A 22,708-nucleotide genomic window follows, 5' to 3' on the forward strand; every position below is an offset into this window, starting at 1 on the left:
CCGCCCCCGCCGCCGCTCCGGGGACACGTGTCTCCCCGCCGCCGCCCCAGGCTTCCCCCGCGGAGGTGACACCGGGGTATAAAAACGCCTTTTTGGGCAGAGACCACAATCGCGGGCCCCCTGCCCTCCCGGCTGCCCCCCGGGGCTGGGACTACGCAGGGCACTGGCGGTGACAGGCTTTGGAGGGGGGGCACACACAGCCCACAGCCATCCCTGCCCGAAGTTGTGCCGAGCACTGATGTCACCACGGCAGGAAGGGACGGGAATGCGGCAGAAGAGACACCCCCTCCCCCTGCCAAAGCCCCCTGCTCGGTCCGGGCCCTGCACCGAGCCCCTCTCGTGCTGGGAGCAGTCCTGGCACACCCAGGGCACTGCAGGGAGCCAGAGGTGCCCGGCTGTCCCCAAGCTCAGCCCCACCGGCTGCCAGCACCGCAGCCAGGGGCTGTAACCGGCATCACCCTTTCCCCCAGGTCCCAGAGACAGGGAAGATCCTTCCCCGCTGCTGCCTGGAGCGGGATGCAAGGGGTCAGGTGGAGTGGGCACAAGTGCCAGTGTGCCCAAGGACAGCGCAGAGTTGGGCCTGTGGTGACACGGGCCACCCGGGCTCCTGCCACCTCACAGAAGGCAGACAAGGTGTACTGTGGGGCCTGGTTTATTAGGGTCCGTGCAGCTGGCTCTCCTACTGATCCACGTTCTTGACACGCAGGACGACAGGCACCGAGGTGCAGGGGATCATGCCCAAGTCCGTGATGACCAGATCCACCAGGTCAGGCGGTGTCACATCATAGACCAGGTTGAGGAGGCGCAAGGACTTGTTCTCTGCCCAGCCACCCAGCTGGGCTTGGCCCTTCCGCAGCACGATCAGGTCATCGGGATCATCTGTGGAGGGAGCAGCAGCAGGCAGGATCAGGGGGAGGGATGGCAGCTCTCCATCCTGCCCCAGGAGCATGCAGGACCGCTGCTTGCCAGGCCACCCTTCCTCCGAGTGGTGGCCCCTCGGCCAGGAAGGGGAATGGCAGGGCAGATCAGTCCATCCTGGCCACCAGCAGGCAGAGAGAGCGGGTCCCAGGTGGCAGGAAGGGGACAGAAGCCTTACCCAGCTCGTTGGAGACGAAAGAGTCTGTCTGCACTCGCTCACAAAACTTGTAGGTCTCACAGCACACCAGCACGGGCACGTTGTAGGCCTTGGAGACCAGGGCTATCTGGGACGTCCCCACCCGGGACATGACGGAGCCGTTGGCCAGGAGTGCGTGGGCTCCCAGCAGCACTTTGGACACCTGTCAGGGAAGCGCAGGGATCTGTTGGCACCTTTTCCACGACGCAGCCTCCCCCGGTGCAGCCCCGCTCTGCTCCTCACCTCGGGCAGCACGTAGGAAATGGCGTTGATCATCACGTAGGTGCAGTGAATGCCCTTTCGCACCAGCCGGCGCAGCGTCTCCCGGCCCTCCAGCCGCGGCCGGCTGTCCACCACGATCACACGGAAAGCCCGGCCCTTCTTCACGTGGGCGTCGCACAGCGTGCGGTTCACCAGGGAAGAGCTGTTGGACACGGGTTAGGAGGCTGCCCCGTCCCGCCAGCATCACCCAGAAACGCAGCCCAGTGCCAGGAGACCTTCCTGGTGTGGTGTGGGACTCATCAGGTGCCATCCGGGCAGGAGGCTTCCTGAGCGTTAGCATGGGGTCTCACCCCAGGGACAGCCTGCACAGGCGCCCGACGGCAGGGGCTGGCTGCCACGGCAGGTCCCTGAGCACATCCAGCCCAAACAGAGCAATGTCTCTTACCCAGGGCGGGAGTTGGGCTCCCACCGAGACTCTGATGGGCTAGTAGTGCTGCCTGGAGACAAGTCCGGGCAGAGATGAGATCCACCCTCGCTGTTACCAGCGCTGCCCCTTCCAGACCCCCTCCTGCTACGCTTGCTCCCTCTCCCCATCTTCACTCAGAGGATCACCCCTGGGAAAAGAAATGTCTCAGCCCTCCCCGCGAGCAGCATTGACCCTGACCCCTCTGCGACCACAGCGAGGGATCCCCCCCAAAACCCTCTCCGAGTTTCCCCCTCGTAATGCTCCAGACCCACGCTGGCCCCCTGCCCCTGCCCCTTCCTCCGCCGACCGCCCAGGACCCACATGACACCCGGGCTCTTTCGCCACAGTGGTCTCTGCCTCCCTTCCCCACCTCTGCTTTCTGACACAGACCCTCGAAGGAAGAACGAGCTTCCCTATTTTTGCTTCCTGAGATTTGACTTCGCTGCAGCTTGTTTAAAATGCCAGTAAACAGCCACGGCTGCTCTGTAAATGCCCTGTATTGAAGAAGCGGTGAATCTGGGTTTCTTGAAACACTTAACTCTGGACACAGGCAAGCAGGGGACAGTGCTGAGCCCTGAATGGGAACAGCAAAGTCTCATGGACGAGCCTTTGGTACAGGCTTCTCTGATGGCAATGGTTTTACACCTGTCAGACATTTCTTGGCCCAGTCAAGGTGTTGCCCACCACTGTAACGGTACAGGCCGGCAGGTCTGGCAGTCCGGGTTAGCCAAAATGGCAGGCACTGCAAACTCGGGCATTCACAAACGGAGCGTGAGGCGCTAATGCCGCAGTATAGGCTGCCATAAGGCTACTTGACCAGACTCTCCTCTTTGTTCCACTAATCAGTCCGTGGGCTCCAGCGCTTCCAGCATCTGGAGAGCGTGTGGAGAAATCGGAAACACCGTTGTCAGGACACAGCCCTGGGCAGCGGCGCTGCGGGGACGCAGCCAGGCCTGCCAGCACCGCGCTCCACAGAGGCAGTTTCGCATTCCCCTCGGCAGCTGCCCGGCAGAAAGTGCTCCATCACCACCTTGTGACGCCAGCTCATCTGTCCGTCCGTCCGCCAGGACAGGACAAGAGTCCTAACGAGCTCTCTGCTTCTTCTAAAGCACCGACAATACATCCACGGCCAGTCAGCAAGTGCTGACCCCAGGGTTATGCCCGGCTCTGTCTTGACACCCTCATACACCCACAGTCCTGCCCCGCTGGTCACAAACGTCCCCCCTGTGCCTCCATTTACCATCTCTCCACCACAGCTGAGTTCTGGCCGGCAGCCCCTGACTGTCCCCTCCCTGCTTGTTTTATTTCTGGTTGCTGGACGCAAAGCTGCAACCCCTCCCTCCCCCTTGGGCAACGCTGGCTTTCCCACCCTTGAAAAACTGCTTTTTCAAGACCTTCCCGTGTCCACTCAGCTGCTCTGTTGCCTTCTTCCACCCACTGGCCTGGCTGCCCCGGCTCTCCTCTTACCATCCGTACACCAGGATCACATCGTTGTCATTTATCTTCTCAAAGGCCGACCTCGAAATGGCTTCAGCTGCCAAAACAATCTTCTCCCGCAGATATTTGTCGATAGTGTCCTGCAGCTTCTCCTTTGCCTGGGGAGACAGCGCCATCACATACAGCGTGGCCCACGCTCTGCTGTCCCTTGCTGTCTCCCCTGCGAGCGGCGAGCCCTGCCCTGCTGTTTTCTGTACGGCACCTTCCCCAGGGACTCCGCAGGACACACGTGGCCACTCCTGCCCCTGCACAAGCCTCCCAGCAGACCACGGTGCCTCACCACACGTTCGAGCTGCCACCAGACCTGCCCAGCTCTGCCCATTGTCTCCCCTGCATGTCCTGGGGCAGTTGCTCTGGTCATCCCATGGAGATTTTACTGCTCAGACCCTCCAGCCCAACTCCTCTCAGCCTACTGGCCACACAGCCCCAGGGGTCACAGAATCACGGAATGGTTTGGGTGGGAAGGGACCTCAAAGCCCACCCAGTGCCACCCCCTGCCCTGGGCAGGGACACCTCCCACCAGCCCAGGTTGCTCCAAGCCCCGGCCAACCTGGCCTTGAACCCCTCCAGGGATGGGGCAGCCACAGCTTCTCTGGGCAACCTGGGCCAGGGGCTCACCCCCCTCACAGCAAACAATTTCTGCCTGAGTTCTCACCTAAATCTCCCCTTTTCCAGTGTAAAACCCTTCCCCCTCGTCCCATGGCTCCCCTCCCTGCTCCAGAGTCCCTCCCCAGCTTTCCTGGAGCCCCTTGAGGGACTGGCAGGGGCTGGAAGGTCTCCGCGGAGCCTTCTCTTCTCCAGGCTGAACCCCCCCAGCTCTCTCAGCCTGTCCTCCCAGCAGAGGGGCTCCAGCCCTCTGATCATCTTCGTGGCCCTCCGCTGGACCCGTTCCAACAGGGTCCTCCTGACCTGCACTACCACCCTGCCCTTGCTCCACAGCAATGGGATCCTGTTGAGCTTTTTCATCGGACGTAGCTGAGCACTGAAAAAACACATTCTTCTTCATCTGTCAAAGCTCTCACACACAGTCCTGCTGGGCAAGGGCAGCTCACGGCATCCAGCTGCTGTGGCCTTCCTGCAGCGCACAGCACCAGCCAGACCAGCCCACAAGCCCTCCAGCTGCCCAAGAGTCCCTTCTCGATGCAGGTGCAATGCTGGTTGTTGGCCGGGCTTGTGCTGCGTTCATTGAGACCACATGCGGCTGCTGCAGTTTCTCCCATTTCATGTTTGGAGCTCTAATTTGGAGCTTCTGACGAGCTCCAGTCCTCCCAGCCCAGCGACACCAACAGCCCAGTGTTTGCTGCGGAGCCGCCCAGCCCCTTTGGGTGGGAGGCGACACTGATGGCCAAGTCTTCTAGCTCCTCTGCAGCACTGCTCCCGGTCTGCATCCCACCACCTCGCCCTGTCCCTGCGCCAGGGCTGTCCCTCCACCCTGGAGCCTGCTGCTGGCCTGAGGCCACTCACCTCCTCCTCTCGCAGGGTGTCAGGCAGGCACGAAATCTCCTTCTTGAGGAACTTAATGGCATTGCCCATGCTGGCTGAGAGGGGACGGCACTGGTTCAGGAAGCTGCAGAGAGGAAATGGGCTTAGCTCCAAGCAGGCTGGAGGGCACGGAGGGGAAGAGGGAGGGTGCAGCTGGCCTGGGGGTCGTGGGCAGGGAGAGCCCCAAGAACCCAGAGCCCCAGCAAAGTCAGCCCAAGTTTTGGTGGGCACCAACCCGGTGAGGTGACCGATGGACCACACTCAGCAGAGCTTCGGTTCCCTCCGCTCTGGCACTGGGAGACCTCACCTGATGTGCGGCTTCAGCTTGGCCACCAGGTCCCGCGACAGCTCCTCGTTGGGGGGAGTGGAGTAATCCCGGATCAGCTGAGACAAGAGAAGAGAGCATGAGCTCAGGCACTGCATGCGACCGCCCTTGCCCAGGAGGCTGCAGACCAGGCACGAGTGCGTACCACACAGCTTAGAACCATAAAATCATAGAATTGCCTAGGTTGGAAGGGACCTTTCAGACCATCTAGTCCAACCTAACACTGACAAAAACCACGACTAAACCATATCGCTAAGCTTGACACGCCTTCACAGGGGGGCAACGGGGTGCTCCAGGAACTCAAATCTACTGCATCAGTGCCAGAAGAGGATACCAGCAGGGCTCAGCCCTGGGCATGGTCAGAGGGAAGAGGCTGAAGACGACTGAGCACAGCTACAGCCCCAGCAGTCAATGGAGAGGAAGGGAGGCCTGTGTCTGGTGCCCTCGCTGCCTGGTGGGCAGGGGTAGCTGCTCGCATACCTGTTTGAAGACTTCCAGCAGGGCGATGCAGCGGGCGTTGGAGCCATTGATGATGCCCTGGGAGTACTGGAGGCCCAGGCGCACCACAGCCGGGTGAATTACCGTGGAGGGGATGCTGTGGGGACAAACATGAGAGAGCTGTGAGCACTGACCCTCTAGAGCCCAGGAACAACAAACCCACCACCAGGCCGCCAGCCAAACAACCTGAGAGATGGCCCAAGAAGGGAGCTGTCAGTCCCGACCCTACAGCCCCTTCTCCTGTGGCCCTGCATTGCCTGAGGGCAGCTCTCCTCACCCCACAGGCAGGACGTCTGTCTGCCCCTGCCGCCGCTCCTCAAAGTGACCAAAGGGGTCCCCCTCCATCCCATCATGCCTGTCCCATGCACAGGACCAGGACACTCCTTCACTAGGGACATTTTGCAGCTGGGCTAGCCGAAACAGAGCCAAATGATGGCCAGGGGCCTGGGCTGGGACGCCACATACCTCATCTGCTGCGTCAGTGGCTTCTTCCGGCTGTACTGGTGCAAGTGGGAGAACAGGTTGACCTTGGTGCCATAGTCCTGCCTCAGAGGTACCTGTAGCCAAACAGTGCTGGTGATCATGGAATCACAGAACCACAGAATTGCCCAGGTTGGAAGGGACCTTTCAGATCATCGAGTCCAACCATCGACCCAGCACTGCCAAGGCCACCACTACCCCATGGCCCTCAGCACCACGTCTGCCCGGCTTTTCAATCCCTCCAGGGATGGCGACTCCACCACTGCCCTGGGCAGCCTCTTCCAATGCTTCACAACCCTTTCCAGGAGGAAATTGTTCCCAATATCCATCCTAAACCTCCCCTGGCGCAACTTGAGGCCGTTTCCTCTTGTGCCATGGCCTGTTCCTTGGGAGAAGAGCCCGACCCCCCCTGGCTACCCCCTCCTTTCAGGGAGCTGTAGAGAGCCAGAAGGTCTCCCCTCAGCCCCCTCTTCTCCAGGCTGAACACCCCCAGCTCCCTCAGCCGCTCCTCACCAGACTTGTGCTCCAGACCCCTCACCAGCTCCGTTGCCCTTCTCTGGACACGCTCCAGCCCCTCAAGGTCTTTCTTGGCGTGAGGGGCCCAAACCTGGACACAGCCCTCGAGGTGGGGCCTCCCCAGTGCCCAGTCCAGGGGGACGGTCACTGCCCCACTCCTGCTGGCCACACTGGTGCTGACACAGGCCAGGATGCTGGTGGCCTCCTTGGCCACCTGTGCATACTGCTGGCTCATATTCAGACGCTGTCGACCACATGTGGATGATGGCTTACCCAAAGCCGCCATACAGCCCTGCTCGCTCCAGCACCACCAGTCACACACAGCGCTCGCTCGTGGCCCCCCGGAGAGCTGGCCCTGGTCCCACCACACGCACAGTTCGACCCCGCCACAGCACAGCTGCCCTAGAGCACACAGCCCGTTACCCAGCCGTCCTCCTACCTGCTGCCGCTCCAGCTTCTTGGCCAGTTTCCTCTGGGCAGCAGGGTCATCCACCTGCACATGCTCTGGCAGCCGCTTCACCACTGTGAGGATGGCGGAGAGGGGGGTGTGGGGTGGTGCCGCCCCGCCACAGCCCCCTCCCCGCTCCCCCACCCCCTGGTGACAATAGCTTTACCGGATTGGGGCTCGGTGGGGGTCAGCCTGGGCTTGGCCGCCGTGGCTGCCTGGCTCAGCTCTGCTTTCTTAGCCTGCTTCTGGGCCCGCTCCGCCTCCTGCTTGGCCCGGCGCTCGGCTCGCAGCTCAGCTTTGCTCTTGCCCCCTGCGGGCTTTTCACCATCGTTGGGGCCATCGGCCAAGGTGGGGGGGGACGTGGGGTGAGCGGCCACTGCAGGAGACGGAAGGGAGAAGTCTGAGCCCAGGCTCCATCACCAGGAGATACAGCCCGTGGCAGGGAGACTCTCCTCTGTGCCAGGCTCTGCCTTCGGAGGGGCAGCTTCACATTCTCCGGCATCACCACCCCCACACAGCCAGCATGGGGACCCCCAGGCCAGCCCCATGTTCAGGTGGGGAGGGGACCGGCCTCTCTAGATCTCAGCCCCCGCAGGCGCTCGAGGTGCAGAGAGCTGGGACACTCCACAGTTCCCCCCGTGGCCTCCCCTGACCAGAGGATGCTCCTGGCTCAGGGACGCTCTAGGCGAGGGTGTTCCCATCAGGGGAGACCACCGGGGGTCTCGCCATGGGGCTGCCGGGGAGGTCTGCTGCGGGGGTCTCCAGCGTGGGGGCTGCCTTGGGGGCAAGGAGATCCTCACCCTGCGGCTGCCCTGGGCTGGATGGTGTCCCCAGCTCGGGGGTCTCGGCCGCCGGCCCCTTCTCGCTCCTCTTCTTCTTCTTTTGCTGCTTCTTCTCCTTCCGCAACTGCAGCTTCTCCTCCCGGGAGAGCTCCGGGGCCTGCGGGCACAGACCGTCAGGCAGCCCCCGGCCCCCGGCCCGGCCCCAGCCCCACGCCGGCCCCCAGCCCCACGCCGGCCCCTGGCCCCGCTCACCTGCGGTCCCGCCGGCACCGGCGCGACTGCTTCGGAGCCGGTACCTGGAAGGAGGGGAAGCGTGAGCGGGGCCGGGGCCGGGGCCGGCCGCGGGGCCCGGGGGAGGCTGGTGTGGGGAGGCCGGGCGGGTGCCGAGCAGGGGGCGGGAGCAGGGCCCAGCCGGTGCCGCGGGGGGGTCCCGCCGCCCACCGGTGCCCGGCCCGTCCCGGCCCGTCCCGTCCCACCGGGGCCCGTCGCTCACTCACCGCCCGGCGCCGCCCGCTCCGCCATGGCGCCCGCCGCCGCCCCGCAGCGCCCCCTGCCGGCCGGAGGGCGGGGCCCAAGGGCTCTGCCGTGACGTCACGCCCCCCGCATGACGCGCGGTGACGCCACGCCATGGCCGTGGGGGGGCCGCTCCCTCCCAGCGCGATCGGGAGCCTCGGGCCCTGCGCGCCCCCCGCCGCCCGTCCCGCTCCGGGCCCGCGCTCGGCACCGGCCGCGGCGGGGCGGGGCTGCCCCGGGGGGGTCTCGGAGAGGGGTGTCACCGGCCCGTTCCCGCTGCCGGGGGCCGTGCGGCTCCCCCCCGGTGCGGGGCGGAGCGAGGCGGGGCGGTCCGGCCCCGGCGGGCGGTTCCGGCGGCCGCGCCATCGCGGGGGCCCCGCGGGGCGGTGCCGGGGAGCGCCCGGCCCGACATGGCGGCGCGCGGCAGGTAGCGGGGGCGCGCGACTCGGCACGGCCCGGCCCCGGCCCCGGCCCCGGTCCCGGCCCCGCCATGCACTTCTCCATCCCCGAGACCGAGACCCGCGCCGGCGACGGCGGCGCCGCCTACGTGGTGAGCGGGGCCGGGGCGGAGCGGTCCCGCGGCCCGGGTCCGGGTCCGCCGTCCCGGGGCGGGTGCTGTCCCCGCCCGGTGGGGCCGTGCGGGCCCGCAGCCCCGGCCGCCTGCGCGAAGCCGGGACCGGGGGAGGCGGGCAGCCCCCGGCCGGCCGCTCGCCATCCCCAGACACCCCCGCTCCCGGGCCAGGCGGGCGCCGGGCCGCGCCGCCCCTGCGCCCCGGGCCCGGGAGGGACGGGGCCGGGCCGGGGGGGCGTTCCCCGGGGTGCAGCCGCCGCTCGGAGGGTCCCCGGGCCCTGCCCTGCGACAGGGGGGCGGCGGGTCCGGTGGGGGGAGGACAGCGGGCGGCGGCCCCATCCCGTCCCCGGCGCCCCCCCGGCTCATCCTGGCCCGTCCATCCGTCCGTCCCGGCTTCCTGTTTTGCTCGATTCGCCGTGAACGCCCCCGGGCTTGGCGGCTCCTCCGGGATCGGGTCCCCGGCGACGCTGCTGTGGGGCCCCGGCCCCAGGGCTCCCCGACACCCAGACCCCCCTCGCCGTCGGGGCCGCAGCAAGGTACCGCTGCGCGCCCGCGGGGGCTGCATCCGCCTCCGCGCTCCCCCCAGACCCCGGCTCGGGGCTCTGCAGCCCCTTTGGCTCCCTCCGGCCCTGCCGCCCTCTCCTTCGCGCCAGCTGCTATGGGCATCCCTCGCCTGCCCCCTTTGCCGAGGTCCCTCTCGGGGGGATCTTCCCCCATCCTCTCAGCAGCCCGAGGCGGTGTTTTGGGGACACTGATGGCAGCCGTGAGCTGCGGGAAGGGACCTGGTGACCCACAGGCGGCTGTGGTCACCCAAGGGCTGGAGGAGCAGACGGCCAAGGCGTGTTCAGCCCCGTGCCTCCCCCTGCACTTTGCCCTCAGGTGCCGTGATGGCTCCTTGGGTGGGGGAAGACTTCGTCCCCGGTGTCAGAGGAGGGCTCGTCTGCAGCCCAGGGTCTTGGCGAGAGCTGGCGACCCTGTGGAGACTGCGGACCCCTGTGCTGGCGCTGGGCAGCTGTGGGTGTTGCCCGGGCCACCCGGCATCTGTTGTGGTGTCCTGGGCCCTCTGTGGGGACCTTGAGCTGCGGGGCTGTTGCCTTTGGGCTGGAGGACGGCGTGAGAAGCCCTTGTGAGCTCCAGCACGTGCAGGGCCAGAGTGGCCTGGATGGGTGCCTCCGCTGACCCCAGGCAGCCCCAGCTTTTGGGGGCAGGAGGACCCTTGGGGCTTCCAGTAAGGGAAACAGCCATGGGAGGTGCCTGCCTGGGTTGCTGTGACCAGCTGGAGGCACATCTCCAGCCCCTGTGGTGCGGTCCTGCCGCCCCCTCAAACGCTGTTCTGGGGATGGCAGGACCTGCTCGGGCACAGAGGGGACAGTGCTGTCCCCTGGGAGGACGCTGCCTGCAGCGAATTGCCCGGGAGCTGAGCCTGGCTGGGGGTATGGGGCAGAGGGGGCACCCAGGGCAGCAGCCAGGGACCCGCTCTGTGGTGTTATAGAAAAAGTGAGTTGAAATTTAGCTCTAGCACATGTAACTTCCGTAGCAGTGGGGTCCACCACAGCAGCCACCTCCCCGTCCTTGTGGGGCTCCCCCCAACCTGTGGGGCAGGCGAGCCCTGGCTGGGCTGGTGCGTGCTGGGGCAGAGCTGTCCCAGAGGGGTTCCAGCCTTTCCCCAGGCCTGGGGAGAGGGTGGGCTGGGGGGTGGCATGGCGTGGGGGCACGTCCTGCTGGGCTCTCTGCAGCAACCCTTGCGCTTTGGAGCAGCCAGTGTCCCAGTAGCGCTGTGGCATGTTGTGGTGGCCCCAGGGCGGGCAGGCAGCGCATGAGGAAGGAAACCCCTGCCCTGTGGTGAGGGCTGTCTGTGGCCATGCACCCAGGGAGGCAGCGGAGCCAGCCCAGGACCACAGCCTTTGGCCACGCAGCTCTCCATGGCTGGACGCCAGGGTCCCCTCTCTGTTGGCCTGAGCGCAGCCCGGGTCGCTGTGCTGGCCATCGCGTTGCTGTGCTCACTCCTCTGAATGTGCCATGGGGCCTGAGGGATGGAGAACAGCTGCTGGCAGCCGCCTCTCCTTGCTGCAGGGAGGGGTGTCCTTGCCTGCCGACTTGGGGACGCCCATGTCCACCACGTGGCTCCGTACTGTCCCCGTGTCTGGGTGGCTGCAGGGTTACTCCTTCCTGGTGTCCATCAGACATATCCCTTGGATGCGCTTGAACTTTCTAAGCACTTACATAGTGCTTAGCGGTATGGTTTAGCGATGGCTTTTTTCAGTGTTAGGTTGATGGTTGGACTAGATGATCTGAAAGGTCACTTCCAACCTGCGCAGTTCTATGATTCTGATTCCTGAGCCCATATCCACTGGGCTACAGGTCTGCACTGACACGTCCTTGGAGGAGCAGCACACAGAAACCTTTCAGTGCTGTTACTGTACTTACCTGCACGAGTCCTGTGTGTTTGGCCTGTCCCCGCTTGCTAACGCGTAGCCCTTGGCTGCTGATGGCAGCCCCTCCTGGTCCTGGCTGTGCTGGGGGTCGTGGCTGTACCTCCTGGGGCTCCTTGTTGGCCGCTGGCCTCCATGGGCAGTCCTGCCGCTCTCCAGGCTGCTGGGGGTGATGCCCCTGGGGGCTGCAGGGTGTCCCGGCGCCACAAGGGAAGCGCTGGGGGGATTGTGTGCTCCGGGGCAGCGCTGGGGGGGTCCAGGTGGTGGGGGACACGCTGCCGGGATTGGTGCCTCTGGGCTAGGGCCAGTGCCTGCGAGGCAAACTGGTTCCTGCAGCGGTGCCCAGCCCGTCGTAGAGCACATGAGGGTTCCTGGTGGGTCCTGGTGCTTCCCGGAGCACGGCTGAGCTCTGCTGACAGGAGGGGAGGGCAGGGGGTGCCCCACCTGCCCCTCGGCGGGGTCCTTGGGAGCATCGCCTCTTCCCGGGCTGTGGCAGGGCTTCTCCCTGGAGTGGCTCGTGGGCCCCAAGCCGGGCAGACCCCAGGGCCCCTCTGTCCAGCAGGTGCTGGGATCTGACTGGCATTTCTCCCCGCAGGCCTACAACATCCACGTGAACGGGGTGTTGCACTGCCGAGTACGCTACAGCCAGCTCCTGGGGCTGCACGAGCAGGTAGGGAGCCCCCTGTCCCCGGCGGGAGCTGCCACCGACATCCCCCCTCCCGCGGGGCCACGCTGCAGTGCCCGGGGCAGGCAGGGAGGTGGGGGAAAGCTGACCCGCTGGAGAGCAGCTCTGCAGAGAGGCACCCGGGGGTCCTGGGGGGCACCCAGTCGCCCATGAGCCAGCAACGTGCCCTTGTGGCCAACATGGCCAATGGTCTCCTGGGTGGGACATTCAAAAGAGTGTGGCCAGCAGGTGGAGGGAGGTCATCCTCCCCCTCTGCTCTGCCCTGGGGAGGCCACAGCTGGAGCACTGGGGCCAGTTCTGGGCTCCCCGGTTCCAGAAGGACAGGGAACTGCTGGGGAGGGGACAGCAAAGGGCTACCGAGATGATCAAGAGATGGAGCATCTCTGTGCTGAGGAAGGGCCGAGAGCCCTGGGGCTGTTCAGCTGGAGCAGAGCAGGCTGAGAGGGATCTCATCAATGCTCAGCAATAGCTAAAGGGCGGGGGGCAAGAGGATGGGGCCAGGCTCTTCTCAGTGGTGCCCGGGGACAGGACAAGGGGCAACGGGCACAAACTGGAACACGGGAAATTCCATCTCAACACGAGGAGGAACTTCTTTGCTGTGAGGGTGGCAGAGCCCTGGCACAGGCTGCCCAGAGAGGTGGTGGAGTCTCCGTCTCTGGAGACATTCCAACCCCGCCTGGACGCGTTCCTGTGCCACCTGCTCTGGGTGACCCTGCTCTGGCCGGGGGTTGGACAGGATGATCTCCAGAGGTCCCTGCCAACCCCGACCATTCTGTGATTCTGTGAAAGCGCCGCATGCTGCTGTGGAGCCAGAGCCTCAGGTGCTGCAGTGGCCGTGGGCAAGCATGTGCCGCCCAGTGCTGCTGCGGGGCTGGCTGGGGTCTCGTTTTTTGTTCCTTGGCATTGGGTGCAGGCCTGCTCTCCCGCTCTGTGATGTCCCACCTGGGTTCTTGCAAACTGCTGGCCACCCGTTAGGATAAGGAACACTGGCGAGCTCTCCACTCCCCTTGCCAGGGCGCTGGAGATCAGCTGGGGCGGGGGGTCAGAGCAGCCCCCGTCTCCCTTGGAGGCTCCCGCAGCATTCTGCTCTCTCCCCAGCTAAGGAAAGAGTATGGCGCCAACGTGGTCCCAGCCTTTCCCCCAAAGAAGATCTTCACACTCACCCCGGCAGAGGTAGAGCAACGGCGGGAGCAGCTGGAGAAATACATGCAGGCTGGTAAGCGGGGGCTGCCCTGTGCTGTGGATGGGGGCCGGCCGCCCCTGCCTCGCCCCGGGGCACTGCCTGCATCCCCCTCCCCACGCTGATCCCTTTGCTCTGGCCCATCTTGATACTGCTGTGGTAGTAATTGGTAGTGCTCTGGTAGTAATTGGCCTTGCCTGCTGGATGTCAGCCATTGCAAAGCGATGCTGCTTCTCAGTCCCTGCCCCTTCCCCTTCCCTGTGCTGTCCAGGGGTCTCGCCTGCGGGGAGCGTGCCCCTGTGCATGCTTAGGATGGGCGCAAACTGGGGGGCTGCGGGGCGGATGGGCATCGGCGTGGGTCCATGCCCCTTCCCGTGTAACACCCGGCTCCTCACCCGTGGGTCCCTGCTCCTTCCCGTGTAACACCCGGCTCCTCACCCATGGGTCCCTGCTCCTTCCCCTGTAACACCCGGCTCCTCGCCCGTGGGTCCCTGCTCCTTCCCGTGTAACGCCCGGCTCCTCGCTCATCTTCCCCGCCCCGCAGTTCGGCAGGACCCGACACTGGGAGGCAGCGAGACCTTCAACAGCTTCCTGCGCAAGGCCCAGCAGGTGAGGGGGGTGCAGGAGCCACGGGAGGTGGTGGACTGTGGGGCGAGTACCCGGGCCCTCGGGCTGCGGGGTGGTGTGAGGATGGCTGGCGGTGGGGGGGCCGCAGTACCAGTCCCATTTCTCCCTCCAGGAGACACAGCAGATACCCACAGAGGAGGTGGTGCTGGAAGTGCTGCTCTCCAACGGCCAGAAGGTCAAGGTCACCATCCTCACCTCGGACCAGACGGAGGATGTCCTTGAGGTGCCAAAGCTCTTGTGCTGGGCAGGACCAGGCCCTCCTGCCCAGTTCTGTGGTTCCCCATGCACGCAGGGGTTCCCTCACCCTGCCCCCCCGCTGCATCCCTACCCCAGAGCAGGGTTGTCTTGGGGGGCCAAAGAGCAGTGGAGCCGGGAAGGGTGTTCTGACGTGTCCCTTTCTGCACCCATACTGGTGTGGGGAGGCCCCCAGCTGTTTCATGGTGGCAGCGATCCCCTGGGCCCCACTTGTCCCCTTGCCCCCCCTGCCCTGTCCCCAGTGCAGCAGAGGCGCTGCCTTCCTGCCGTCGGGAGTGCCCAGAACTGGATGTAGAAGTGCGAGGATGTAGAAGTGCTGCCTCTCTGTGCGGGAAGTGACCTCCCGCTCTCGCTGCCAGGCTGTGGCCTCCAAGCTGGATCTGCCGGATGACCTGGTCGGCTACTTCAGCCTCTTCCTAGTGAGGGAGACCAAGGATGGAGCTTTCTCCTGTGAGTGGCACGCGCTGGGGGCAGTCCCATGGGGGCTGTGGTGGGACGTCTGCCCTGGGAGAGGGAAAGCGGTGCCTTGCCAGGAGTGAGAGCTGCGTGCTTGGACCCCTGGGGTGGGGGGATCCGGGGTCTCCCCGGGGGTGCCCTGGCTGGCAGGGGTCCGCTGGGCTCCTGCTGCCCTGAGCCACTGCTGAGCTGCCGTTTCCCCTCAGTTGTGCGGAAGCTGCAGGAGTTTGAGCTGCCGTACGTGTCCGTCACCAGCCTACACAACCCTGAGTTCAGGATCATCCTGCGCAAGAGGTGAGCGGCAGGGCTGGGGGGACAGCGGCCGCCGGAGCGTTGGGGAGGTGTCTGGGGGTCTGCAGGGATCCCTTCCCTCCTGCCATCGCCGCCTGCGGGTGCTTCAACCCCCAGGGACGCACCTGGGCACCTTCGCTTCCATGACAGCAGGGGCCGGGCTGCGCTGCTGGACTTGGCCCCTGTTTCTGCTTTCCCAGCCCTTCCCGCCTCAGGCAGCTGCTTGAGAGGGAGAGTTGGGACATGGCAGCTGATGGCTACCAAGGGGAGCTGGCCAGAGAGCCAGCCCAGCGCCTTGTCCCAGCGTGGGGGGCTGTTTTTCTCCCCATCGTGGTTAGGAGCTGGGGAATAGGTTGACCCTTGTGGTTCCCTTCTAGCTACTGGGACTCCTCCTATGATGACGATGTAATGGAGCATCGCGTGGGGCTGAACTTGCTGTATGCGCAGGTGAGGGTTGGAGCGGCCCAGCCGGGTGAGGAGGGTCACTGCACCCCTCAGCTACAGCTGGCGGGGCTCCGGGCCCAGCTGCTCACCAGCCTCTGCTTCTTGGTAGACGGTGTCAGACATCGAGCATGGATGGATCCTTGTCAACAAGGAACAGCACCGGCAGCTAAAGTCTCTGCAGGAAAAAGTCTCCAAGAAGGAGGTAGGGGAGGGCACAATGCTGTGACTGGGGCAGTCCCAGCAGGGGACTGACCCCACTGCCATGCCAGAGCATGGCGCTGAGCTCGGTGCCCGTTCCTGGCCCCGGAGGGTGGCCATTGGTGCTGAGCTCCCCCGGCTCTGCCCGCAGTTCATCCGCCTGGCGCAGACCCTGAAGTACTATGGCTATCTCAAGTTCGACCCCTGCGTCACTGACTTCCCGGAGAAGGGGTGCCATGTCATCGTCAGCGCTGGCAACAACGAGCTCAACTTCCAGGTGCGGCTGCCCAGCGAGCAGATCAAGGAAGGCAGCTTCAAGGTCACGCGCATGCGGTGCTGGCGCGTCACGTCCTCGGTGAGTGCTGCTTGCCGGCAGGGTCCTGGCGAGCAGGGAGGGCTCTGTGGGGTCTGGTGCGACCCTCCTGTGCCGGGCTGCGCTGGCAGCTCCCCTGGGAAAGGTGCTGGCTGTTGCCTGCTTCCAGCCCAGCTGGCCCGGGGGGCGCTTTGGGGCTGAGAGTGTCATCGGTGTGAGGATATTTGAGAGGGCTGCTGCTGTGAGGGTGACCCGATGGTGGTGGAAGGCCAGTGGGAGCTGGGCACAGGGGCCCGGGAAGCTGGCTGCTTTCCCACTGGAGGATCCCAGCCTCAGCACATGCCCTTGCAGGTGCCGATGAGCAACGGTCCCTCGGGGAGCAGCCCGGGGAAGTCCGAGGTGAAGCTGGAGTTGGCTTTCGAGTATCTAATGAGCAAAGACCGGCTGCAGTGGGTCACCATCACCAGTCCGCAGGTAGGGCTGGCGGTGGACAAGGATGGGAGCGAGGGGGCGGCTGTGAGGGACAGGGCTGGTCTGGGCTCGGGGTGGTGTGTTGGGGTGGCCGCAGGGTGCATGACGCCTCTCCCTTGCAGGCCATCATGCTGAGCATCTGCCTGCAGTCCATGGTGGACGAGCTGATGGTGAAAAAGTCTGGAGGCAGCATCCGCAAGGTGAGGGTTGGGGCTGGTTGTTGTCCCTGGGGGGGGATCCCATCCTGCCCCCGGGACTCCCCAGGGTCTAGGCTGGGCCCTGCTCGCTCTCCTCAGGACGGGGCCAGCTGGGGGATCCCCAGGGGCCATCCTAATCTCTGGAGCTGCCTCTGGGGACCCTGCTGCTGAGCTTGGCTCCTCCCCTGCAGATGTTTCGCCGGCGGGTGAACGGGGCCCTGCGGCGCTCGGACAGCCAGCAAGCTGTGAAATCGCCCCCGCTGCTGGTGAGTGGGGACCCTGCGGCCCTGGTGGGGGAGACAAGCGTGGCCACGGACTTTGCTGTGTGTCGGGTACCAGAGCCCACCACCCCCAGAGGTGCCATTATCCCCTCAGCAGGGCTGGCAGCGGGGAGGGCCGGGACAAGCCCCGAGGGCGGCAGAGCTGCGGTGCCCCACTCCCGCAGTCCTGGGAAGAGAAAGGGGCCTTGGACCCCCTCCCGGGACCGGGCTTCCTGGGGCAGGGAAGGGATGGTGGCCCAGCCTTGTCCCAGAAGGGCAGGTGGTGGCTGAGGGTAGGGAGGTGGCAGGTGGTGGGAAGGGGGGGTGGCACGTCCCGCAGCGCTGCCTGACCATGCTGTCCCTGCAGGACTCGCCCGACGCCTCCCGGGAGCCGATGGCCAAACTCTCGGTGAGTTGTGTGTGGGCACAATGTCACCGTCACCCGCGGGGGGAGTGGGGGTCCTCCCTAACGTCTCCCCTCTCCACAGAGCAAGCTCACCTCTGTCAGCCTGCGAGGGATCAGCCACTCCAGCTCTGCTAACGACGTGGGCGCTAACGACTTCCATGGCAATTACGCCTTTGAGGGCATTGGCGATGAAGATCTGTAGTGGCCCCCCCTTCCTAGGACAGCACCCGCCCGAGGGCCTTCGCTGAGGAATGTACGACCTGCAGACAGGTTGCAATCGACGTGCCTCTCACCTGCTACATCCACCTTCCCCTGCTCCCCCGGGCTGGGGGGGGCTCACCCCCAGCCCTCCGTTGCCTTCGGGGTGGGGGCAGCTGAGCTCCTCCTGCTGCTGGCTCCAGCTGGGAGAGGGCTCAGCCCGACCCGAGCAGTGTGCCCAGGCCGAGCCCCGGAGCAGCGTCGCGGAGCCTGGCCCAGCACGGGGGGCAGAGCTGCCCCCTCCCCGGCCAGGAGGGACGGGGTCCGGGCACCCAGGAGGGTGGCTGCCCCAGTGACTGGGGCACACAGCGGCCCTCGTGAGGCTCCGTAATGCCAAATTAGCGTTTAGGCTCCTGCTCCGAGACAGGCTGCAGTAAACTGTCTCCGGGGGGCTCTGCGCTGAGCCCCCTCTCTAACCCGCTCATAGACTCCAACGTAATCTAGGCTTGTAACCACGTATCTCCTGCTGCTCAGACCGACCAGAGCATTAATGGACAGTAACCGATGTTTACATACTGCAATGATGATTAAAATGGATCCTGATTGGTACCGGGCTGTCTGTTGGGGGGGTGGCGGCTGTCCCTCCCCTCCCCGCACACCTTGCCAGCCCCACACTGCCCTCGCCTGAAGCAGGACAAGGCCCCCAGGGAGAATAGCGGATAACAAAACTGACTGTTTAATGCTTTTATACACAATATAAATTACACTGACTGGCGTGGCAACAGCCATGGGACCAGTCCCGTTCCCCCCTCCCCCCTTTTCCCCAAACTCCGGCAGAGGAAGGCTCTGGCGGGCAGGAACAGGCAGGGACCACTCCCGTGGGTGCCTGGGGACACGGGCACCGCTGCTGCTGGGGCAGAGACCTGAGCCTGGAGCCCGAGCTGCCGGTTGTGGCTTCACCCTGCCCAGGCCAGACAGGGCTGCTGGAGACCCCGGCGGACCCTGCATAAGGCAGCCCTGAGCCCCCCCGTGGAGTCTGATGCCCATCCCTCCCCCAGGGAGGGCAGGGGCCGCAGCTGGGGTGCCCCAGGGATGGGCACCCCTGCAGCCGGGCTAAGTGCTGTCTCAGGGCAGGGCCGTGCCCACGGCTGGAGGGGCCAGGAGGGCTTTGGCAGTACGAGGGTTTACCCAGCTCTCAGCCGTGTGGCCATGGATCTTCTGGTGGCGCTTGTAGTTGTCCCAGTGGCCAGTGGTGTAGGGGCAGTCCCGGCACTGGAAGGGCTTCTCGCCTGTGTGCCGCAGCATGTGCCTCTTCAGGTTCATGCTCTGGTTGCAGCTGTAGCTGCAGAGGCTGCACTGGAAGGGCTTGTCGCCCGAGTGGATGCGCCCGTGACGCTTGAGGTTGGCCAGGTTGCCGCAGGCGTAGTCGCAGAGCTGGCACTTGTAGGGCTTCTCGCCCGTGTGCACTCGCTGGTGCCGCTTCAGGTTGTCGAGGTGGGCAGAGGCGTAGGGGCAGAGCGGGCAGACAAACGGCTTCTCCCCGCTGTGTGTCTTCATGTGCCGCGCCAAGTGGTTGGGGTAGTGGGTGACGAAGGGGCAGAGGCTGCAGGCAAAGCCTTTGTCCCCCGTGCCCTTGCGGGGGCTGGCGCCCGGCTCGGTGCCCAGCACCGCCAGGCTGCAGCGCCCGCAGACCTGCTCGGCCAGGCCCTCATCCTGCGCGAAGCCGTCGTCCAGCACCAGCCCGCACATGCGGCACGTGAAGGGGAAGAGCAGCTCGGGCAGCGCGGCCGCCTCCTCACCCCGCAGCCGAGCGCAGCCGGGCAGGAAGGGGCCGCTGCCGCTGCCCACGTGCAGGCTCAGCTCTGGCAGCAGCGGTTCTGCGGGACAGAAACAAGCAGGGCTGTGAGTGTGGGAGCGCGGCGCTGGGAGGGCTCAGCTCCCTCCAGAGCCCCGGGGGCAGTGGTGCCCCAGCTGAGGCCGGTGGCACATGGCGCCAGGCGGGACACTTGCCTTGCCCCTTCCCCCTGGGGGCTCCCCCCCAGCATCTCTCCCCTGCACCCCCCATTTTACCTGGGTCCTTGTCCCGCCGGTGCGGCCCCTCGCCTTTGGGCAGGCGGTGGCTGAGCATGTGCCGCTTCAGGTTGCGGCTCTGGTTGCAGCGATAGTCGCAGGCAGCGCACTGGAAGGGCTTGTCCTGGCTGTGGACTCGTTCGTGGCGTTTGAGGTTGCCCAGGCTGCTGCAGGCGAAGCTGCAGCACGTGCAGCGGTAGGGCTTCTCCCCCGTGTGCGTGCGCAGGTGTCGGGTCAGGTTGACCAGCTGGGCAGAGGCGTAGGCACACTGCGGGCAGGCGAAGGGCTTCTCCCCATTGTGTGTCTTCATGTGGCGCTTGAGGTGGCTGGAGTAGTGGGAGGCGAAGGGGCAGAGCTGGCAGGAGTACACGATGCGCTGGCTGCGGCCCCCCTCGGCACCAGCACACTGCAGGCAGCTCTGCCCCAGGCTGGCAGCCAGCTGCAGCCCGCACTGGCGGCAGGGCAGCGCCGCGGGGCCGGGCTCACCGCCCTCCTCCGGGTCACTCTCCACGCTCAGCTGCTGGTACCCAGAGGAGCAGTCGTCGTCACTCAGCGCATACGCTGGGATGGTGATCTTCCCCACCAGGGTGTCTGCTGAGAAGACCGTGGGGATGGGACGGTGTCAGGCCCCTGGCTGGCCCAGGCACAGCCCCTCCACTTGTGCCACCGGTCCCAGAAGGGCCCATCCCAAGGAGGGGACTGGGGCCAGGCAGCTGCACCCGCCCTGGCAGCACCCAGCAGCCTGCAGGAGCCCACCATGCTGCTCACAGCAGGGCGAGGAGCCTCATGACCACAACCTGCCCTGACGCCCTGTCCTGGGCGCCTCGGGAAACCCTGTCACCTCTGCCCTGCGGCCGGGCGGTCAGCTCACCGCCAGACCCCTGGCACCAGGAAGGGCGGGTGGAGGGGGGCACAGGGGTGCAGCGGGCAGCCAGCACACACTGGTGCTGCTGGACCCGGCTGGTAGGAAGCAGCGGTGGCAGGAAGGTGTTGAGCACAGCCTGACTCAAGCAGGGGGGCTGGGTGCCCATGAGACTTGCTCCAGCCCCCCCTCGGCTGTGCTGCTGCCCCAGGGACAGCAGCTGGTCCTGCTCCCATAGCCGAGACCATGGGGCTCCAACACCAGACCCCCTCCACCACATGGAAAAAAGACCTTCCCCATCCCCACGCAGTGCTGCTGCACCACGGCGGTGGGGGGAAGCCGCTGCCAGGCTCTCAGAGGGCACTTATGCTTCCCGGCTGGGCACAGACCTATCCTCCTGTGGCCCCTGGGGTAGTGCCCGTGCCCCAGGAAGGGATGACAGAGCGGAGACCACCGCCCTGCAGCCGCCCCAGGCTGGCCTGCTGGCCCCACGCCCCAGATGTGCCCCCAGGCTGGTGCTAGGGGCTGGAACGGCAGTGACATGCAGCCAAAGCTGTGCCTGACCTGGAGCCCTGGAGCCCCCACAACCCAACAGCTGCCCCCTGCCCCGGGAAACAACCTGGGCTGTCCCCTTCACTGCTGCCCACCCGCCTGCGTCCACCTCCCAGAGCCCCAGGCGGGCGCAGGGGTGAGGCTGCTCCCACGCTGCGGGACAGGGCGGGCCCCCCCAGGCTCCAGTCCCTTTTCACAAGCACCACCTGAAGCGCAGACGCCAGAACAGGGCATCCTGCGAGGGCCTGGCTATTGCTGGGGGAGCCCTCAACCCCACCCCAAGCCCCACACTGAGGGACTCCCCTGCCGCCTCGGCTCAGGCCCAGCATCCCTGCAGCACTGCCCCCTGAGCACGGCTGTGTGGGACAACACGGCCCACGGGGTGAGGACGAATATGGGGCCTGTGATGGCTCTCCTGACATCCTTAGTAGTCCCTGAGGTGCCTGGTCCTACTCCCCAGCTGGGGCTGGTGGCTGAGAGTGGGAAGGAAGGTATTTCCAATGGCAGAAGGTTTGCTGCAGAGAGCGGCTTTCAGCCCTCGCAGCATCCAGCCCCCAGAGCCACCAAGCGAGCTTTGTCCCCGGCACAGGCTGTGGGGAAGCATGGTCCTGGGAGCAGAACCCCATCTGCCAGGCAGCTGGGACTGTGCCGTGGCGCGGGAACTGCCAGCACAACACAACCCGGTGTGGCTGCCGAGCACAGGGACCAAAGCACAGCCCTCATGGACAGCGAGGGGACAGAGCCACAGGGCTTGGGCGGTCCATGCCCCCCTCCTCTTGCCACTGAGTGTATCCCCACATTATTCAACGCTCACCATCGAGGGCAGCGAGTGATGCTCTCACCAGTCCTTGTGAGGCACCTTAATGGAGCCGGAGCAGCGTTTGCTCCTCTGGCTGCCCCGGAGCCTGATGTGACACCAGCTGGGCAGGCACTGGCCGGCCACACAAAGGGCCGGGATGGCTGTGGGGTGGGCGAATGGCAGGGAGCAAAGACTGGCAGAGAGACAGCCCCGGCCCAGCTCCCCCCACCCTCACAACGCCGAGGGGTGGCTGTGGGGCAGGACCCTGCAGGGACAGGGCCCTGGCCCCCGGGAGGGCAGAAAGCCATGTCCCGGTGGCTGGGAGACCTGGGGGCTCCTGGGCAGAGCGGTGCAGATGGGGACGAGCCCGGTGGCGGCTGCAGTGGGGCGGGCTGCCAGCACCGGTGTCCCCCAGCCCCACACCAACCATGAGGGTGCGGTGTGCCTGAAGCGCCCTAACGGGAGGGTCAGTGCCAGGGATCGGTGCCGGGCGGGCAGTGACCACCGGCGCGGGGCCCTGCCCGGGGCCGGGGCCTCACCCCGCGGGGGGAGATCCCGGGCGAGAAAACGCGCCGGGGGACAGAGCAGCCACCGGGCGGGCCCGCTGCCGCGGCGGGCGGCTGCCGGATGGGGCCCAGCGCGGGGGCCGGCACCGGCGGGGCCGGGCCGGGCCGCGTCGCCGCTGCAGGTGCGCCCAGGGCGGCCGTCCCCGCGGGGCGCCGGTGCCGGGCCCGCACGGCGGCACGCACCTGGCGGTCCCTTCTCGAAGGCCAGGCCGCGGCCCAGCAGCAGGTCGCCGGGCAGCACCAGCGCCGCTCCCGCCGTCTCCTCGGGGCCGTCTTCGGCGTCCGCTGCAACACACCGAGCGCCGCGGGTCACCGCTGGGCCGCCGCCGCCGCCGCCCCCCGGCCCCGCTGCGCACTCACCCTTCACCGGCTGCGGGTGGCTCTGCTTCCGCCGGGGCATCGTGGCCGGCCCCGGCCCCGGCCCGGCCCCGCCGCCCGCCCGCCCGCGGCCCGCCAGCCGCCCCCGCCAGCCCGGGGCGGCCGCCGCCGCCCCGCCTCGACCGGGCACTTCCGCTTCCGGCCGCCGCGGGGC

The 22,708-nt window shown here is 66.3% G+C and overlaps 3 protein-coding genes across 9 annotated transcripts; 1 reads left to right on the forward strand and 2 right to left on the reverse strand.

Moving 5' to 3' along the window:
• Nucleotides 1–636: 636 nt before the first annotated feature.
• Nucleotides 637–8,566, reverse strand: EIF2B4 (eukaryotic translation initiation factor 2B subunit delta). Of its 2 annotated transcripts, XM_074582355.1 has the most exons (13): nt 8,328–8,473; nt 8,083–8,126; nt 7,849–7,987; nt 7,215–7,424; nt 7,040–7,122; nt 6,070–6,161; nt 5,587–5,701; nt 5,089–5,165; nt 4,764–4,866; nt 3,270–3,397; nt 1,358–1,538; nt 1,097–1,277; nt 637–879 (listed from the first exon to the last, which is right to left on the reverse strand). In XM_074582355.1, the coding sequence occupies exons 1-13, from the start codon at nt 8,350–8,352 to the stop codon at nt 680–682; spliced, it is 1,578 nt and encodes a 525-aa protein (XP_074438456.1). In that variant the 5' UTR covers nt 8,353–8,473; the 3' UTR covers nt 637–679. The 2 variants fall into 2 exon arrangements, with proteins under 2 accessions (XP_074438456.1, XP_074438457.1); XM_074582356.1 differs by lacking the exon at nt 8,083–8,126 and having other exon boundaries at nt 8,328–8,566.
• A 131-nt stretch (nt 8,567–8,697) lies between these two features.
• Nucleotides 8,698–18,048, forward strand: SNX17 (sorting nexin 17). Its single transcript, XM_074582364.1, has 15 exons — nt 8,698–8,893; nt 11,942–12,016; nt 13,130–13,247; nt 13,756–13,820; nt 13,951–14,061; nt 14,453–14,543; nt 14,756–14,843; nt 15,218–15,287; nt 15,394–15,486; nt 15,634–15,837; nt 16,147–16,269; nt 16,389–16,466; nt 16,655–16,729; nt 17,091–17,132; nt 17,212–18,048. The coding sequence occupies exons 1-15, from the start codon at nt 8,834–8,836 to the stop codon at nt 17,329–17,331; spliced, it is 1,413 nt and encodes a 470-aa protein (XP_074438465.1). The 5' UTR covers nt 8,698–8,833; the 3' UTR covers nt 17,332–18,048.
• Nucleotides 18,041–22,657, reverse strand: ZNF513 (zinc finger protein 513). Of its 6 annotated transcripts, none has more exons than XM_074582361.1 (4): nt 22,537–22,651; nt 22,360–22,461; nt 19,398–19,988; nt 18,041–19,204 (listed from the first exon to the last, which is right to left on the reverse strand). In XM_074582361.1, exons 1-4 carry the CDS (start codon nt 22,574–22,576, stop codon nt 18,453–18,455), a joined length of 1,485 nt encoding a protein of 494 aa, XP_074438462.1. In that variant the 5' UTR covers nt 22,577–22,651; the 3' UTR covers nt 18,041–18,452. The 6 variants fall into 6 exon arrangements, with proteins under 6 accessions (XP_074438462.1, XP_074438460.1, XP_074438463.1 ...); XM_074582359.1 differs by having other exon boundaries at nt 19,398–19,991; XM_074582362.1 differs by lacking the exon at nt 22,360–22,461 and having other exon boundaries at nt 19,398–19,991; nt 22,537–22,657.
• Between the last annotated feature and the right edge of the window lie 51 nt (nt 22,658–22,708).

The sequence above is a fragment of the Larus michahellis genome, chromosome 3 (genome assembly GCF_964199755.1).
Source record: "Larus michahellis chromosome 3, bLarMic1.1, whole genome shotgun sequence".
NCBI classification, from domain to species: domain Eukaryota; kingdom Metazoa; phylum Chordata; class Aves; order Charadriiformes; family Laridae; genus Larus; species Larus michahellis.